At 30.8% G+C, this 19,233-nt stretch overlaps 5 protein-coding genes across 5 annotated transcripts; 2 read left to right on the top strand and 3 right to left on the bottom strand.

Moving 5' to 3' along the window:
* Nucleotides 1-3,038: 3,038 nt before the first annotated feature.
* LOC107194953 (C-1-tetrahydrofolate synthase, cytoplasmic) lies at nucleotides 3,039-10,277 on the top strand. The gene is made up of 12 exons (XM_015584663.1): nucleotides 3,039-3,261; nucleotides 4,116-4,451; nucleotides 5,563-5,655; nucleotides 6,150-6,291; nucleotides 6,375-6,486; nucleotides 7,425-7,990; nucleotides 8,067-8,370; nucleotides 8,697-8,914; nucleotides 8,992-9,455; nucleotides 9,535-9,787; nucleotides 9,921-10,106; nucleotides 10,169-10,277. The coding sequence occupies exons 1-12, from the start codon at nucleotides 3,212-3,214 to the stop codon at nucleotides 10,256-10,258; spliced, it is 2,814 nt and encodes a 937-aa protein (XP_015440149.1). The 5' UTR covers nucleotides 3,039-3,211; the 3' UTR covers nucleotides 10,259-10,277.
* A 200-nt stretch (nucleotides 10,278-10,477) lies between these two features.
* Nucleotides 10,478-12,514, bottom strand: LOC107194955 (probable methyltransferase-like protein 15 homolog). Its single transcript, XM_015584664.1, has 2 exons — nucleotides 12,255-12,514; nucleotides 10,478-11,989 (listed from the first exon to the last, which is right to left on the bottom strand). Exon 2 carries the CDS (start codon nucleotides 11,678-11,680, stop codon nucleotides 10,520-10,522), a length of 1,161 nt encoding a protein of 386 aa, XP_015440150.1. The 5' UTR covers nucleotides 11,681-11,989; nucleotides 12,255-12,514; the 3' UTR covers nucleotides 10,478-10,519.
* Nucleotides 12,515-13,809: 1,295 nt separating this feature from the next.
* Nucleotides 13,810-14,726, bottom strand: LOC107194891 (26S proteasome non-ATPase regulatory subunit 9). The gene is made up of 4 exons (XM_015584604.1): nucleotides 14,616-14,726; nucleotides 14,383-14,482; nucleotides 14,120-14,304; nucleotides 13,810-14,042 (listed from the first exon to the last, which is right to left on the bottom strand). The coding sequence occupies exons 1-4, from the start codon at nucleotides 14,724-14,726 to the stop codon at nucleotides 13,815-13,817; spliced, it is 624 nt and encodes a 207-aa protein (XP_015440090.1). The 3' UTR covers nucleotides 13,810-13,814.
* A 242-nt stretch (nucleotides 14,727-14,968) lies between these two features.
* LOC107194791 (tetratricopeptide repeat protein 30A) lies at nucleotides 14,969-18,773 on the bottom strand. Its single transcript, XM_015584491.1, has 9 exons — nucleotides 18,708-18,773; nucleotides 18,543-18,608; nucleotides 18,127-18,465; nucleotides 17,924-18,059; nucleotides 17,688-17,852; nucleotides 17,344-17,612; nucleotides 15,641-16,048; nucleotides 15,179-15,563; nucleotides 14,969-15,111 (listed from the first exon to the last, which is right to left on the bottom strand). Exons 1-9 carry the CDS (start codon nucleotides 18,771-18,773, stop codon nucleotides 14,969-14,971), a joined length of 1,977 nt encoding a protein of 658 aa, XP_015439977.1.
* Nucleotides 16,212-17,194, top strand: LOC107194792 (nucleolar protein of 40 kDa-like). The gene is made up of 2 exons (XM_015584492.1): nucleotides 16,212-16,432; nucleotides 16,529-17,194. The coding sequence occupies exons 1-2, from the start codon at nucleotides 16,316-16,318 to the stop codon at nucleotides 17,192-17,194; spliced, it is 783 nt and encodes a 260-aa protein (XP_015439978.1). The 5' UTR covers nucleotides 16,212-16,315.
* Nucleotides 18,774-19,233: the final 460 nt, after the last annotated feature.

Below are 19,233 nucleotides of genomic sequence, written 5' to 3'. Positions count from 1 at the left end.
ACCTATTAAGACGTATGATCCTTCTCAAAACTATGCTTAAGGTACTTTTCATGGTTAAAAAAAAATCCATCCCGAAAGAGATAAACTTATTATGTGCACATCACATCGAGTTAAACGCAATACAAGGCTATACATATATCTGTCCCTTTATAATGATTTTGTTAAATACAAATTCCTTTAAGAATTTTACAATGAGTTAGAAAAGAATTAGTAACAATTATTTTCAAACTTTGTACATATATATTGAAACATCTGATTGACATATCAATACTGTATTAAAAAACAACCTTTTAAAAGTACAAAATGGATGTGTAAATATTGAATCTTGTAGCTACAAAAGATGTTTCAATTTTACGAAGTACAACATTTTAAGAATATGAAAAACTGATTCATGACTTCGTAGAGAATGTAGTACGAATTATTCAATGGTAGTTTATTCATAACCCGTTTGAATATTTTGATAGCAGGATTAATGATGTCGTGACATCAAGGAGCTTAAATTTACTTTTTTGCTCAGTTTTGAGGTATGGTCCACAGTAAATTAGATAGGTTTATCGAGTCGTGGGTCTGGTAACACAGAACAGAATGAGGGAAGCACGCTGTTTTTGCAGAGTTCTCCAGAAAGTTTGGGGGAATACTACAGTTTAAACTGTTCACGAAACTTGCTGTAAACAAATGCGAACCGACCTGAATCACCTTGATTGAACAGACGCGAATATCACTTGCCGCGACAGATACGGTCACCGTCAATATAATCAATTTCCTGAATTATAGTAACCAAACGACTTTCACAGTAAAGTATGTAAAATCAACACATAATTTTTCGAAGAATGTAAAACTTAACATGAGTCATTGAATACGGTTACAAATGAACTGTTACTTAATAAGAACGACTAAATTCTTTGAACAAAATATTCCCTGCGCAAGTTGTTATTAAAATGTTTAAATATACGTGATAAAGTTCACAATATACTGTTGTGAAGGATGACAATAAGAACTGTCAGTTCAGCATTTATTAAAGAGGCTCAGCGATATTTGTTCACAGAAATAATTTACTTATGGACGATTCATCATCGTACATTTTAACTCTACAAACTGCGGCAAATTAACCTTTTTCTGTTAATCGGAATCAATATCCCTTAATTAAAACTTTCAAACATAACACATCCATCCACATAACGTTTGAATTTTAAACAATCGTTAAATTATTATCGATATTATCTTTGTCTTCGTAATAATGCAAGAAAAGGTGGGACATATTATGATAAACTGGACCTGAATTCCTTCTACACGCCAATTACTTTTGTGACATGGTGGAAAATAACAAAAAACGCATGATAATAGAATTTTTGAATTTGGAATTTAAAGGATAGTTGTAATTAATTTAGTTCGCTGTTATCAAGACCCATATATATCTTGAAACCTGTATGTTTGTATTACAATTATACATAACATATACATGTATACATAATACGTTACTCTCAAAATAATTGAAAAACTTATAAAATTTGAACATACTTAAAAAAGAACTGAATTACTTAATTAAAATATGTAAATTAAACAACAGCAATAAAAAAAATCGTGTAGCTAACGTTCTTAACTTTTATTAAAGTTTTAGAATGTATAGAATAACTGCCTTTCACAACATTAGTTACATAATTTTAAGAGGAATCCCCTAATTATGTATTTTGAGCTTTGTATCACGAGATCGTAGCACGATATTTTAAAGCCTATGATAAGATTCGATAAATTCACTTATCTACATACAATGAATAAATGAGATTCGTATATTAGAAGTCAATAACTTGCCACCGTGTTCATCTTATACAGAATGCAATAAGATAATTCACGAGAACGACATAGGTAGGTACATTTTTCATATAATGCATCATACCGATCATAATTATTGAACTAGTAAATATATGTAATGATTATCTATTACGTAAAAACGTATTTAATGAAATTTGACCACGCAAATTGATTGTATCTTTCGTAATTTAACCAAACAGCTGAATCAGAGAAAATAATACAAGATAATTTTTATATAAAAACTTACAACACTGACCGTGTGAGTACTGTACACTAAAAATAAATATACAATTACAATTTCAGTGAATTTAATAACCATTCTAAATATAGCATAAATCAAATAGTAATACAAAAAAATAATCATATAATAATAATAATAATCCATTTAACAGAAATTCAAAAACATAATGGATTGCACATAACATTTATTTCACAAGTCAGTAATATCAAAAATATTAATGAATGATAAATTAATCATTCTGTAGAGACGATGCAACGTATGTATACTATAATAACATCCTCTTTGAGCATTCGTGACGAATGCCTTACGTGTCAAAGTTTATCGATTCAAATTTCATCATGTAGAAAGACTGGTAAACAGAATCTGTCTTACTTATAAAATATATTCTCTTACCCCCCATGAAGATCATCTTTATCATTAGTGTCCGGGAAATCGTCGCATCAAACAATCATATGACGCGAATACCACAAACCTTTAAGTAAGATTCATATATCCACTATAATATATCATCAAAATTATTATTATCTCTACGAAATATCACAATTTTATGCGTGATCATATTCGTTTACTTCTTTAGAACCCTTTAAAATATAAAATATATATATATATACTACTGAAAAAATATATAAAGCAAGAGTTATTATTTAAAAGTGAAATAGACAGCGAATAAGAACACTAAAACTGTAAAATAATTGATTATTACAATAGTTACATTATATAGTTTAAAAAATTATATGCGTATAATAAGTTTTTAAAACGTTGAAAACCACTGAGATACGTGACCAAGAAAAAAAGAAACCAAAATATAAATCTGGAATACACAGTATGCATGTATTACACAGGTTTCTATACAATTTAAGAGCTCTATGTAGGCATTAAGTAATCAAACAAACGTTTCTATGTGTGAATGACATCACACACTGTCTCTCTCAATAAATACATACATCGTTCGAACTCAATCGCTAATAAACCGGTAGCCTGCTGTAACTCGGTTCATTCTATAATCATCAGCCTTTCAACAAATTTATATCGTATCTAGCCACGCGTATTTCAGTTCCTGCGTTTCTATACAGTGATTAATTTAAGAAAGTTTGCATCGATAGGAAATCTGTGAAAAATAAAAGTGATTTACTTTGTGGTCACAGATTTTTCAAACGAATTATGGCGACAGACGTGCGAGGAGTTTTGTTATCCGGCACGGAACTGGCAAAGTAAGTTATACTGGTTATAAGTAAATTAAACTAAATTCGGATTGCCGCGTAATTATTCTTTACATTAAAATCCAGTAATATTTACGAAACTTGCTCAAAATATGTACTGGTCGTACGTACCCATCGACTTCCAGCAAAAATCCTGCACTAATATTCTTTTTCTTTAAAACCAGTTCTCGAAGAGAAATTGGAATTCAAATTCGTGTTTCGACTGCTAATTGAGTACAGAGGTCGATAGTGTTCGTTGCACTGACCTAACCTTCGAACTCGAATTACGGGATAAATGCATTTGAATTCTCGGAAACTTTAATGTGCTCTGTGAAAGCATGCATGTTTGTCCATGTAAGGTTATGTTTACTTCCAGTCTCCACATAAGTTATATAATCGTTAAAATCGCATCTCTTACAGCAGATTGCATAAACATTCATGCAGCTCTGCATAAAATCCTTCATGTTTATGAGACTATTAAATTATGTATTTTTCGCAAAACATAGAAACGAAGGACAGGGAGCCTGCATTAAAGCCCGCGAATTTCAAATACCCACGTGATACACATGTAACAGCAATAAAAGGATATTCCTTTATAAACTTTTGAATATACACATAATTACATCTAAACATGCACAAATAATACTACAATACAAGAAACTTCTTACAACAGTAGTTACTTGCATTAAAAAAATATTTTGTATAAAAAACATAAATCTTGAAAAACATGTATATGTATTAAGAATTTAACTTAACTTTTTCAATTTGGAAATAATTTCACAAACACACGATTCTGTTACTAACATTATAAATATAACATGAGTTGCGCCAGTGAAAACATTAATTAATTGTTTTTCCTATCACAGAGAAATTCGTGAAAATCTAACAAAAGATGTAAAATCTTTGAAAGAAAAACTCCCGAGTTTTACACCCGGCTTAGCTATTGTTCAAGTAGGGGGCAGGGAAGATTCAAATGTTTATATCAGAATGAAAATAAAAGCAGCCAGCGACATCGGAATCGCAGCTGAACACGTCAAACTTCCGAACACTACTACAGAGATCGAATTAATAAACAAAGTAAATAAATTGAACAATGATCCAAACGTTCATGGAATCATTGTACAAATGCCTCTCGATAGTGTAAATCGGATCAATAGCCATATGATCACTGATTTGGTCGTGCCCGAAAAAGATGTAGATGGGTAAGTAATAAATTATATTGATAATAAAATTATTTTCCTTACGCTCAGTTTTATAAGACTCTGATTTTATAATTTTTATAAAAACGTTATATACAAACAAGTACTTATATGTATAACAACTCGAACAATAGCATATACTTTATCGAAATTAAATAAAATCAATATAGTGGAAATAACTGGTACATTGTTATTTGTGATTTGACAGAAATAAATGTCAAGTTTCTGAACTACAATTTCTGAAAGTAAATTAATCATCAATACAGACAAGAAAAACATATTTTTATTTAAAGTTTAATTCAGCAAATGTGATGTGTAATGAGGAAAACAGACTGCTTAAATAATTTTTACCACTTGTAAGTGGACTGACTGTTTGTGTCCCACCGTTATGGATGGCATTAATAATACAAGTCAAACGTGGATGGTTTTTAAACTTTCAAATTCGATTTTCGTGAAATCAAAGTCTAGTTAAAAGGAGGGTACATTTGTGTTATCAACTTTTTTGCAATATTAAATATAAGAAGTCCGTAATGTGGCCACTAATGATGAGATACTTTGTATAAATTAATTATTGGAGAAACTAGAGTATTGAACACATGAGTAAGCTATAAAATTATTTGGACATTTTTATACTCATTGTTAATGTGATCATGCTTTACATGTGTTTACTATTTAAATTTTATAGATTAAAACTTTTTAAACGTTACGGGCCGAGTGAAGTACAAAATTATTTAACCACATAATTCTCTAATCATATCGAGTATTTTATAAAAAATGTATTCTGTCGAAAGCAATAATGTGAATGTTTTCGTTACATTATACGTTACAAATTGAAAAAGAAAACGAAGATATCGTGACCTCTGGCAAAATGCCCCAGATTAGATGATAAGAATATGATCGCCTTAAGCGTCTCTCGCTTAAACAAATGCTAATTCGATACCAATAGTTTATTGCTTACGTACCGTTAAAACACGTCATTATATGTTCGTAAGCATGGTGTTATTAAGAAATTCTGAAATAATGACGCCAATCATTGATTATAAATAATAATCAACAACACGTGTAGCGTATTTATTACTATATGATGTTAAAAACAAATTTCATTTTTTTTTAGATTGAACACGATTAATGAAGGAAGAGTCGCTATTGGTGATATGTCGGGATTTGTACCATGCACTCCCAATGGGTGTATCGAACTTATCAAGAAGTACGTTACAAAATTTTAATTCGTTTCAAAAAACTTATATTTCTATATTAGATCTATTTTCAATTTAACTTTAATGCAATACTATTTTAAAAGTAATGAACTTATTGATTGTTAAACTAAGGATACATTGAAATTCGTAAGATCTTTTATTAACGCCACCATACATTTTTTTATGACTCTTTTTAATGCAGTAGTTTAATTGTAACTTCATCCAAAATCTTTACGAAGATCATTTTTCTGTATACATATTGTTCGTTAAAAAATCTTATAACAATCATTCACATCCGAATGACGCGTCTGTTAAAATATTACATTATGAACACTTAACTGAAATTGGATGAAGAACTTTTTGTTTTTCTTTCAATGTTTCAAAATGACTTCCTTCAATCATGACAAACAATTAGTAAGTAATAAGATATATAATTAGTTAATCATATATTTGTTATATATAATAAATAATAAGTAATTAATTTATGTGATAATATGTATACTAGGAGCGGAGTCCCAATCGCTGGTGCTAATGCCGTAGTTTTAGGCAGAAGCAAAATTGTCGGTACGCCTGTAGCCGAATTGTTAAAATGGCACAACGCTACTGTAACAGTGTGCCACTCAAGAACAAAGAATCTTCCAGAAATTGTATGTAATAAATTGCGTACCTAAGTTCCGATAAAATAATTCCGAACATGTCTAAATATACTAAACGTTCAATTTGATTGTAGGTCTCGCAGGCCGATATCTTAGTGGTTGGTATTGGCCAGCCCCAGCTGGTCAAGGGAAGCTGGATTAAACCGGGTACAGTCGTAATCGATTGCGGAATAAACTCAATTTCAGGTAGATATAATTTCCTGTTTAGTAAGTTGACACACTGAACATCTTATTATTTTTGTTATTTCAACTTCAAAATTTAATGTTCTTAATGAATTTGGAATTTAACAAATATTCTCATTCAAAGCATCCGTTTCGTTTTTTAAGTCGAGAGAAAGTAAGATTTAAGAATTTAAAAAAAATGTGGAAGCAAATGCATGGGTAATTTTTCGTTATAATACTACTCAAGATGATTTGTACCTTGGATTATTACTCAAATGACAAAACTTAATTGCTATTAGGAATGTTTAGTTATTAGTTCAAGTCACTTTTTTTAAACTTTCCATAAGCTTAACTAAAATGGAATAATTTCTAATTTGTCTTCTCGACGATGACTCTTAAGTATCTGTAAGAACAATAGACGAGTGTCCGTTCGTTATCGCTATCACATTTATGGAACTTGGTCTAACGTAGTTTTTCTTCCATTAATTTGACCTCAGATTTCGAAACACCAGACGAAACTAGTCTTGGGGCTTAAATGAGACAAAACACTCTTGCCTCCAATGCAACTGCATCTGAGAACTATACATCGTTAATCTATACTTTCACTTTACTTTAAAAAACAATAGTTTCGATACAATTCTGTTTAAAATTATATAAAATAAAATAATGTTAAACAATTTGTTACTTCGCGCGATTGTGAATTTCCGCTGTTCTAAAAAATGTATGCAACTGTGAATATTACCAATTTAATCCTTTAATGACGACATAAAATATACATGTATCTATATAACATTCATTCTTTACTACAATGCTTGTATTCTCTAATTGCTGATAATGTTGTTTAATCCTAACAGTTTTACCTATATTTTCTTTCACTATAGTTAAGATTCTGTATCATATTTCAAAGTAACACACTTAATTTAGTATGTAACAGAATATTAAAATACACGAAATTATTGTAGATTCAACAAAAAAATCTGGACAGCGGTTAGTAGGAGATGTTGATTATGAAGAAGCTGCGAAAATAGCTTCGTATATCACCCCGGTACCTGGCGGAGTTGGCCCGATGACCGTGGCCATGTTGATGAAGAATACGGTGATATCCGCTCAAAGAGTAGCGGAGAGAATTTTGAATGCTGAATGGAAATTAAGAGTTCTAACAATCAACCCACAAACTCCTGTGCCCAGCGATATTGCAATTTCAAGGAGTCAAGAACCGAAACCAATCACAAGTTTGGCAGAAGAGATTGGACTATTCCCAAATGAGATCAGTCCTTATGGAAGCAAAAAAGCGAAAGTTGGTCTGAACGTATTAAAGAGACTAAAAGATCAACAAAATGGAAAGTTCGTAGTAGTTGCTGGTATCACACCAACACCTTTTGGAGAAGGCAAAAGCACCACGTCACTTGGTTTGGTACAAGCTCTGAGCGCACATAGGGGAAAGAATTCGTTTGTTACCTTACGGCAACCTAGTCAGGGTCCCACTTTTGGTGTAAAAGGGGGAGCTGCAGGTGGAGGATACTCACAGGTTTATTGAAATGAAAGCCTATTTTTTCCATATTCAACGTATACATAAGAAATTTTTATAATTGATATATTCTCAGGTTATTCCCATGGAAGAGTTCAACTTGCATTTAACCGGCGATATCCATGCTGTGACTGCAGCCAATAATCTGTTAGCAGCACAAATAGACGCCCGATACTTCCATGAGACCACTCAACCTGATAAGGCTCTTTACGATAGACTTGTACCGTCGAATAAAGGTGTAAGGAAATTTTCGAAAATACAGTTAAGACGTTTACAAAAACTTGGCATTACGAAGACCGACCCGAATAGTCTAACAGAAGAGGAAGCCAGGACATTTGCAAGACTAGATATCGATCCAGAAAATATTCCTTTCACTAGAGGTACTTACAAGATAAATAGTAAAAAGTAAAATGTATCCTCAAATGGTTTGACTTACCCTATTTACGTATATTAAGTTTTTTGGTGATTCATTTAGGTATACAATTTGTAAATATAAGAGATTGATTTTTTCTTTAAGCGGCCTTTAGAAAATGGTCTTAAATATGATACTTCTTCTACCCAACTGCTTAGAGTAATTCTTAGCAGCTTCTAGTAAACTCCAAAACAACCAGCGTATTGAGGAATACATATGTTCTTAAATGCCTGACCCTGTTTATCAAATCATACAACCAGATAATTTTTTATAAATGGAATTTGTATATTTCAGTAATAGATACAAACGACCGATTTTTACGTAAAATTACTATTGGTCAAAGCCCAACTGAGAAAGGAAAAACGCGGGAGACATCTTTCTGCATTTCCGTCGGTTCTGAAATAATGGCAATACTCGCACTATCCACAAGTGTCGACGACATGAAACAAAGGCTAGGTAACATGGTGGTGGCTTTTAACAAAAATGGAGAACCTTTAACTGCAGATGATTTTGTTAGTATATTTACAAAGATAAATTAATCACAAAAATTTGATTCCATTATTTTATAAGGAATTAAATGTATATTTAGGGAATGACAGGAGCGATGGCAATTTTATTGAAAGATGCCATTGAGCCGACGCTAATGCAATCCTTAGAAGGAACTCCAGTAATGGTTCACGCTGGACCATTTGCAAACATCGCGCACGGTTGTTCTTCAATTATTGCAGACGCAATTGCATTGAAATTAGTCGGACCAGAAGGTATCGTGGTAACAGAAGCTGGCTTTGGTTCTGATATTGGTATGGAGAAGTTCTTCGACATTAAATGTCGAACGTCAGGACATATACCAAACGCTGTTGTGCTAGTTGCAACTATTAGAGCGTTGAAGATGCACGGTGGTGGACCTCCGGTAACTACAGGTGCTGTCTTGAAAAAGGAATACCTCGAAGAAAACCTTGAATTAGTTAGAAAGGGTCTACCAAATCTTTTGAAACATATCAGTAATGGAATTAAATTTGGTGTGCCAGTTATTGTGGCTATTAATGTTCATGGGTAAGGTTTGAAAAATTAGTATTTCCGTGAGCATACATGTATACTGACCAATAAATAATTGTGTAAAAACTTATTTCAGTACTGATTCGCAAGCAGAATTGGAGTTGGTAAAACAAGCAGCAATTGAAAACGGTGCAACCGATGCCGTGATATGTAATCATTGGGCCCAAGGTGGTGCTGGTGCTATAGACCTTGCAGATGCTATCATAGCCGTGACGAACAAACCCAGCAATTTCAAAGTATTGTATGATTTGAGCATTGGTATCGAAGAAAAAATTAATACCATTGCAAAAGAAATGTATGGTGCAGGACAAATTGTTCTTGCAGACAAGGTAAAACTCTAAAACAATTTTATATATATTTTTACATTAATAAAATAATGATAACTATAATTAACTAATAACTAATTAACTAAAGTAGTTAATTAATATTAATACATCATGAACAAAGTAATTATCATTATAGGTGCAAAATAAAATTAAAGTGTACAATAAACTAGGATATGACAAACTTCCACTTTGTATGGCTAAAACATCAAACTCTTTGACGGGTGATCCATCAGTTAAGGGTGCTCCTACAGACTTCACACTCAATATTACAGATATATTTGTGTCTGTTGGGGCAGGCTTTGTAGTACCTATGGTAGGAGATGTAAGTATTTATTGTAAAATCACTATTAGTTTCAATTAAGTTAATAATGTTTTTCTTTGCAGATAATGATGATGCCGGGTCTTTCTACAAGGCCAAGCATTTATGATATGGATTGGAACAGTGAAACAGACGAAATAGAAGGCTTATTTTAAATATTATTTTTCTTTATTATAAGCATTCCTATTTTCAACAATAATATATTCTTTACATCTAATATATTACAACTAATGCGTTACAATACCTTTATCAAATTAAAATATTTTATTTTATACATATTTTACAGAATATTTTTGTACACAAAGATTCATTACAAGACACCTATCTCTAAACATAAAACATTCTCTGCTTTGTATTAAAAGAGGTAATAATAAAACGAACATAATGATTTGCCATACTTAAACTGATACTAGATTTTACATCACTTTACTAATGGCTCGTAATTTGGCAGAACGCGATCTCGGATTTTCTTCTATTTCTTCAGGTGTAGGTGTTATTACATGTTTATGTAACATTTTCCACGGTGATTTCATAATGCTGTCAATTTCATCTGCACTGAATTGTTTACTGCAATCAGCATATTTTAATGGTACTCTATTAGCAACGAAATGTTGTATATTTCCAGAAATATGCCTTTTAACTACTGTGTCCTCTAAAGAATGAAAAGATATTGTCACTAAACGACCATTCGTTTTCAAATATGATGCAGCAACAATAATCCCATAATTAATTTCATTCAATTCATTATTTACAAAAATTCGAAGTGCCTGAAATGTTTTTGTAGCACAATGAGCAAATCTACCAAGACGATCAAGCCTTTTTTCATTAACAACAGACTCAATAAGTGTGGCTAATTCTTCTGTAGTTTTCAAACTTCTGAAGTTATATCGAGTTTCAACAATAGCACGTGCAATTTTTTTTGCTTTCTTCTCTTCGCCATAAACTCTTAATATATGAATTAAATCTATTTCAGTTACTCTTTCTAAAACATCAGCAACTGTAGGTTCTTCAGGACATCTAAAACCATCCATCCTCATGTCCAAAGGTCCATTCTTCGATAAAGAAAATCCTCTTTGAGCAACATCAAACTGCATTGATGAACAACCAAAGTCAAATAAAAAGCCATCTATACTATTTTTTTCCACTTTATGTTGACACAGCAATTGTGGTAATTCAGAAAATCTTCCTAATAAAGGAATTACTTGCCCAGGATATTTCTCTGATAATTTATGTGCAAATTCATGTGCAACAGGATCTCTATCCAGTGCAAATATTTTCACATTGGGAGAAGTTTGTAAAATTTTGATTGAATGTCCTCCAGCACCAAATGTCATGTCTACAAAAGTTTTCCCTGATAAAGGTTCTAAATATTCTAATACTTCATTAACCATAACTGGTAAATGTGATGTATTTTCAACATTTTCATTTACTAAGTTACTGTACCCTTTTGCATTTTTTAAGCATGTCACATTATTTTGCCTTTGTAATAAATAATGAATGGTTCTACTACAATGTTTAATACCATAATGCCCTTTTATGGGAACAAAACAAATTCTAGGTATCAACTTTTGGATCATTGTACTCCTTAGGCTTCTGACTATTAAAAACTATTTTTAATTTTTAAATACATACGTACAAAAAATCCTTTGTCTTCTAGATTATAGTACTCTAAAAGTTCTGGTGAGAGTGCCAAATGACATTGCTCTCTTGTTAATCCACTAGCACCATTAGTGCGGGAACAAGCATATGTTTGTCCATATTGATTGGAAGCAAGTCTTTTCAAGCTCATATAATAGCGATCACATACCTCACGATTTAATGTAGTGGTTGCATCTCCTTTTACAAATGTAATTTTTACTTGATCACGGATGTGCTGACCAAGGTCTCTAAAATAAATAGAAATCGTCATTAAAATTCACATTGTAACAATGAACTATAAATTCAAGATACATATACAAATTACACTGAGATACATAAAAAGTATAAGTTACACTCTATACTACAAACTTTTTGAACTGTTAATTCTAACCTTAACGTACACGTTTCCACAGAAAGATTCACAGTACATTAAATTAACAATAATTTTACTTCTAACAAGAGTAATAAGAAAATATCAAAAACCTCAAACTTCTTTTATATCAAATAAATTACCTGCCAGGTTTTAATTTATCTAGAGGCCAAGATTCTAACAATTTCATATAATTCTTGTAAGTGCCGGCCATGATAATATCGATAATATCTATAGCAATCTAGGTATAGCAACTATAGAAAGGAATCACAATGTCACAAATCAGTCATTATTTAAATTTCTTCTCTGTTTTAAATAACACCATGATGTAGAGTCTCTATAAAAAGTTTATTCACATAATCGTTATTATCCTACTTTGATCAAATAATACCGCTTTGTAAAGTGGAGCTTTGTAAATGGAATAGTCTGGCTGACTGGGAGTCTCGAGGTATATACATACATACGTACCATAATAATTGGTCATGACTCATGAGAATAACTTCGTTTCCATGAAGAGCTTACAAAATGCAAGAGAAGGCTATCATAAAGTGATAAACTTCTTAGATATAAATAATTCGTAATAAAAATTGTTTTAATTTATCACTGCCATTTCTTACAATTGCGAATATTATACTATTATATTATACAATGTTCAAATAGTATAAACGTAGGTAAGAAAAATATAAAAAATATAAGTTGCAAATGAAGTCTTTTAATATTATCTACAAGCACATATTTAGTTTTTAATTCAAAGCTTACAATAGATTAATAAGATAATATAACTGCACTTTTCTGTAATCAGGTTACTTCTGTGCATCATCAAATCCAAATATCCTTTTGTTCATTTTGAGGGTGAATCTGCGTGTCTGTTTTTCTACAACATTAGCGTAAACGGTTTACATATGATAACATAAATGAGCAATAATTTTTATTTTACTAAGAGACTACTACATATTTCGGTAATAATTACATAATTGGAAACCTGTTGTTTGTTCTTCGTTGAGTGTTTCTCATTTATATTTTCTGCTCCAGTTGTAAAGTAAGATACATTATTCTCTGCTTGCAAAATTGTATTATTGCGCTGAACATCATCAAAATACAAAACTGTCTTATCTTGTTCATCAGGATTGATAGTTATTACATTTGCGGAATTGTCCATAGTTTTGTCAGTTTTCCATACCTCCAGTAATGTTTCAGAATTGTAAAATGGATATATTGTATAAATAAATGACCATGGATATTGGTCAGAATATTCGTAAGTATTTTCTACACTCAGTACTCCTGATGCAAAAATACTTATGCACAGTACCTGTTGAAACAATTCCTTATAAGTAAAACAGGTAGTATATTTAAATACATGTATATATATTTATATATATAAATTACAACTTACAAGCAGTGGAAAATACATTTTGCTGCTGCACTCCAATACTGATTGCTACTTCATAGAATGTGTTGAATTTATACTATCTCTGCCATCTTAAATACCCAAGTTTAAATGACGAAATAGATTATGCATATTATATTTCAAGGATAGAATGATACAATTCAGGATTGCTATCATTAAGCCTATTTAAAACTCGTAATAATGAACAAAATGTGGAATATAAAAAATTTAAAAACTATATTTTGTACAATAATATACAAATTGGTCTTTATTTAATAACATACACAATTACAAACAAGTACTTTGTATAGTAACTTTATCTTTCAACTGTCTCTAAAGATATTACATTGCAACCCAAAAGGCCTTTGCCAACCCAAGGATGTGGAATTAAAGTCAAGGCTAAGGTATTAGATCCACGTTTAATTCTTATGCCAACTTTTTTATATCTACTATTTTCTACCAAAGTCCCAATATCCTTTAATGACTTAAAATTCTGGCAATTAATAGATCCAAATTCCAATATTAAATCGTCAACTTGAATTCCCTACAAAATTTAATAATGTTCTATATGTGATATCGATTATATTTTTAAATTATAAAAATCTGTAACATATATCTTACTGCAATTTCAGCTGGTGAACCTGGGGATACCAAGTTTACCCTTACAAAAGGCTCTAATTGTATATCTTGAATGTGATTTGTTGCAGCTGCATCAGAACTTTCTGCTTCATTTCCTGCCAAACCATGGACTTTGTGTAAACCCTCTTCTATTTTATTCATCAAAGCTTTAAGATCATTTTGTAAACCTAATGGTGTAACAATATACTAATAAGTTTAACTTATTTAAATTTCTTGGGATAAAAATACACAACAATAAAACATACATATTATTTTATGTCTTGTGTGTCTGACTTGGTAAACATCAATATCCTGTTTTGGATATCCTTCAGAATCAACCAACGGTTCACCCATACCAACATGATTCTATAATTAACATAATTGATTATATTTCCGAAAATTTAGCAGATCATGGTATTTGCAAGATAGTTGTGTTTATTTTCGATGACATGGTTAGATAAGTATTCAAGATACATCTGTAATGTTTCGAAATACGTACAGCATCTAAAATTTCTTTCAAAGCTTTCAAATCCGCTTCAATTTTATCTTTATCCTTTATAAGCTGAAGGACATAATCCTTTGCTTCCTGCAATTCCATGTCGACCACCATTTTTCACTTACAACTTACAACGCACGCAAATAAGTTGTCAGGACCGTACCCAGATAGGGAGCCTGTTTCTAATTATAAAACAATGAATTTTTATCATTTTTAAAAATTAAGTATAAACATTATCTTATTTTATTATTATAATAAAATATTTTAAACATATAGATAATAATTCATTTGTGTTCTGTAATTTCTGCAATTATTAAAGTTATTTATTTCCAATAAATGTGTTTAATACATGTAGTTTAGGACATTTGAAAACGTGAAAACAAAGCTTTTAAATATCGCGCTTCATATACAACTGTTTGTTTTCCTTGTGGGGTTACGGAAAGCATATCTTGTATATCGAAAGGCTGTTCTACCACCGTCATGACGTCCCTTCCGTAAACTAAAAATAAAAACTTGTATATAATGGCATGAATATTCCATTTACTAGTGAAGATAAATAGATTTACCTTCACAATGTTCCAAGAATTGTATACATTCCTGAAGCGTTGCGTCTTTTAAAACTACTAATTGTTTAGCCAGTTGTTCTAAAAGAGAGAGAAAACATCTTTTTGCGTAGAACCAAGTATCCGTTCCTAATTTTTTATTGTACGGTTCTAGACTTTTCATTACTCTAGATATACCGAACTCATAATTTCCCTTCGAACAATACAACGTTCCTATTACTAAATTTACAATACATAAATGAAATAATTTTTTATCTTGATCTTCTCGCGATACCGCTTGTTCTTCTTTTTCTATCTTTTTCATTAACCCTTCAGCTTCCGCATTTTCAGATGTCATAATATAACTCACGCATAAATTGGCGAGGACTATAGCGCTTACATCTAGAATCTGAAATTTTAGTGACTTGATCATTAACAACTTACAACTATTATAAATAAGAAATTAATAAGTGGATTGTAACTGACATTATCATATTTTTTTCTCACGATGGGCTCGTAAAATCCTGTTGCTTCTTTGAATTTGTTTGCTTGCATAAATAATGTGTGCGCTACATTTAATTTCCATATATCATGTTCATTGCAAAATTCTACGCTTTTTCGGAAAATTTTTTCGACTTGCGTATAATTTTCAAGTTCCCAATATATTTTAGCTTGAGCCATTAAAACAGGAACGTATCGCTCCAAAGCTTCCTCGTAATCAGTTACTGCTTTTTTAACAGCATTACCATCGTGATTTAATCTTGCTTCCTGGACTCGTTTCGTTGCTTTTCTTAATATTTCCATGTGTTTATTACCAAGATCGTCAAATTTGCGATATGCTTCTTCTGGTGAAGTTTGTTGTGTAATTAATGCATCCAAAAAATCGTATAAATACTGAAAATAAGTACATGTTAATAGTATCATGATAAAAGATGTTTTATTTATCAATTTTGATTCAATTTTCTATAGAAGAAAATTTGTTTCGTTTTCTCACCCTGAATATCTGTACTTGCTACAACCCTGCAACTAACAATCTATATATGTGGTTCTAACCTTAGTGTCAAATTCTCTTGACTTTAATGGATTATTATCGTGTTAATGCAGTGAAACAATACATAGTATCACTAGCAAGCAATCATATTTTTCTTTAATTTGTAAAGAATGGTAAACTGTAAGCTAAATCAAATATTTCTTGGAGAAGTTGCATCCATACAAAATTACGGGGCTTTCGTTAGAATACCCGGCTGTGCATCCCAAGGATTGATACACAAATCACAGGTAATGGAACAATGTATTCATGAAAAATAACTTTTTCATTCGCGTTGCAATGTAAATGTAGAATATAAATAATTTATATGTATGTAATCTTCCTAGGTTAGCTCTGCTCATGTCGAAAATGTTGCAGAAGTTTTGCAAAGAGGAGAACGAGTCTGGTGTAAAGTTATTTCTGTGGGCGATGATGGTAAAGTAGGATTATCAATGAAATATGTTAATCAAGGGAATGGCACAGACTTAGATCCCAATGGGGTAGATTTACAAAGAGATATACAAAAGAAAAAAACCATTGGGAAGTACGAACGTAAAGCTATACATTTAGAAGCAGTTCTTAATACAACATGCACAAAATGTGGAACAGTGGGCCATTTATCTAATGATTGCTTTATGTCCCCTGATGGAAAGAAATACGAATTGATTCCAGAGAATGAAGAAGTTGTCCCCTTGCAAAGTGAAGAAAATGAAAAAGAAAAAAAACATAAACAAAAAAAGCTAAAGAAAAAACGCAAAGCTAAAAAACATAAGCAAAACACAGATGATAGTGGTTCAGATGAGAAAGAAGTGATCAAGAAAAAGAAGAAGAAACATTCCAAAGATCAGAAAAAGAAGAAGAAAAGGAAATATGATAGCTCCTTCAGTGACGAAAGTTCTGATGACAGTTCTTCTAGTCATGATGTAAAAGCTCATAAACAAAAACAATTTGAAAGTTCAGAAAAACGAGCAAAGAAATGTAAACACTCAAAGAGTAAATATCCAGACCGATGAAATATAAAATATAATTCTCACAGAATTGAAGATTAATTTGTATGTACCTTTTATAACCCCTTGAGTCACTAAACTATTTTTTAGTACGTGATTTATGACAAATGCATTTACAAAACATGTAGTATTGCTATAATAACAGTCATACTTACTGGTGTTAAATACTTATAAGTCAAATGTACATTTTCAGCTAAAACATCAGCTGCTAAGTCATAATACTGATATTTACAATATAATAACAATAAATTAGCAAACGTTTCTGGTGGAAATGGATTTTGTTGTAATAAAAATTGAAGTTTCTCGAATCCCTCACTTGGCTTTGTGTCCATATTTATCAAAGCTTGATTATGCAAAGTAACAGCATCAAGTTCTTCTTCAGACCTTGGAGGCATATCTGTTAATGCTTCTTTTGCTGCCTCATCTAAACATATTTAATGAGATTTACTATAAGAATAATAAATAGGTCAAGTAATTAAAATTTTCTGTGTGTAATTACAATTTTGCAATTGATATTCTATTGCAGCCTTTAAGTTGAATGCCTCTGTTAAAGCTGTTTCATGTAATGTTAATGTATTTCCAACACTACGGACTTCTATACCTTCTGTGGTCATCCCTACTCCTAATTCTGGATGTTCTCTTATGCCTTGCTCAATGATATCAGCTATTACAATGTATAATAAATATTCAATTATCTTAATTAATCTTAATTATTAATAATAATATTAGTATTACCAATATGTTTCAGTGATGCAGCATACTCTTTTACTTTATAATAACATAATGCTACATTATATGATAAATGGGGTTTAAAACCTGCAATTTGTAATGCATTTGCAAATTTTTTTAAAGCTTGCTCATATTGCTCTTCCTAAGGAAATGAAAGACAAAAAGGTTCATATATTTGTTCCAAGGAAATTCTTGTTTTTCTCTCATACCTTATATAAAAGGCATCCTAAATTAATTTCTGTATCAATATCATCCACTGGACATTGATCAACAAGACTTTTTGCAGCAACCATATCCTCCTGTCCATATTTTATAGCAGCTTGCAGCTTTTTTACTTTAGTTTCTAAATTACTGTAATTTATAATATTGGAACATATGGTCCATGCCTCTTGATACATACATGCTTGGTGTAAAGATTGAGCATGATATAGTTTGTATATATTTTCTTCTGGACATAATTGAACTAATTTTTCATAACACTGTGCAGAAGCTATAAAATCTTGTGTATAAAAGTAACAATAAGCAAGAAGAGATAAACAGGGTCTGGACTGTAAAATAAATTATTAAATATATAAAATTGATTATTGCTAACAAAAAAATTATGTTTTAGTATGATCTTACATACAGAGGTATAAGAATCAAGAAGAGTAATTAAAACTTTTATTGTTTCTGCATATTTCTGTTCTTTAATCTGAAAAAAAATATTTATAATGTTATATTTTTAATCAGTAATTGAAAAAAATGATTAAAAATTAGTTCTTTCATTTTCAAAATTTTTTTAATAATTTACCATTGTATAAATTGTTTTTGTATATTCTCCATCTTTTATATGCACATTCTCTATAAAAGTACTCATGTTTCTTTTAATACCACTTGTTCATTCACAAACATTTAATAACTGTCTGTCCCATTGAGTTTCACTACTTACTTAAGCATCCAGTGCATAATGTTTTGATAAAACCTACATGCGTAACCATAGAAACAATTGCTCCTTTCATGTGGGAAAGTAAATTATTACACAGTTAAATTATTTAAGTGCATTACAAATGGAAAATAAAAAATATATATATTTTATTCAAAAAATGTAAATACATGAAAACAATCTTGATACATAATAGCACAGAAATAAGCATAAAGAAACATTCATTTAGTCTATATTTCACTTATTTCATAGATTCCAAAATGTTTTAATAGTTTACATTACAACATTTGTTATACAATTAAATGCATTTTGCGAATTGTAAAACGTTATTTCGCTAGACAAAATATTTTTACCAACAGAGTGCGTCTCGTAAGGCGATAAAGAGACATTGCAT

This window comes from Dufourea novaeangliae, unplaced genomic scaffold, assembly GCF_001272555.1.
Source record: "Dufourea novaeangliae isolate 0120121106 unplaced genomic scaffold, ASM127255v1 scaffold8, whole genome shotgun sequence".
In the NCBI taxonomy this organism is placed as follows: domain Eukaryota; kingdom Metazoa; phylum Arthropoda; class Insecta; order Hymenoptera; family Halictidae; genus Dufourea; species Dufourea novaeangliae.
Note: the sequence above shows the minus strand (reverse complement) of the source record. Positions and strands in the feature narration are given on the sequence as shown.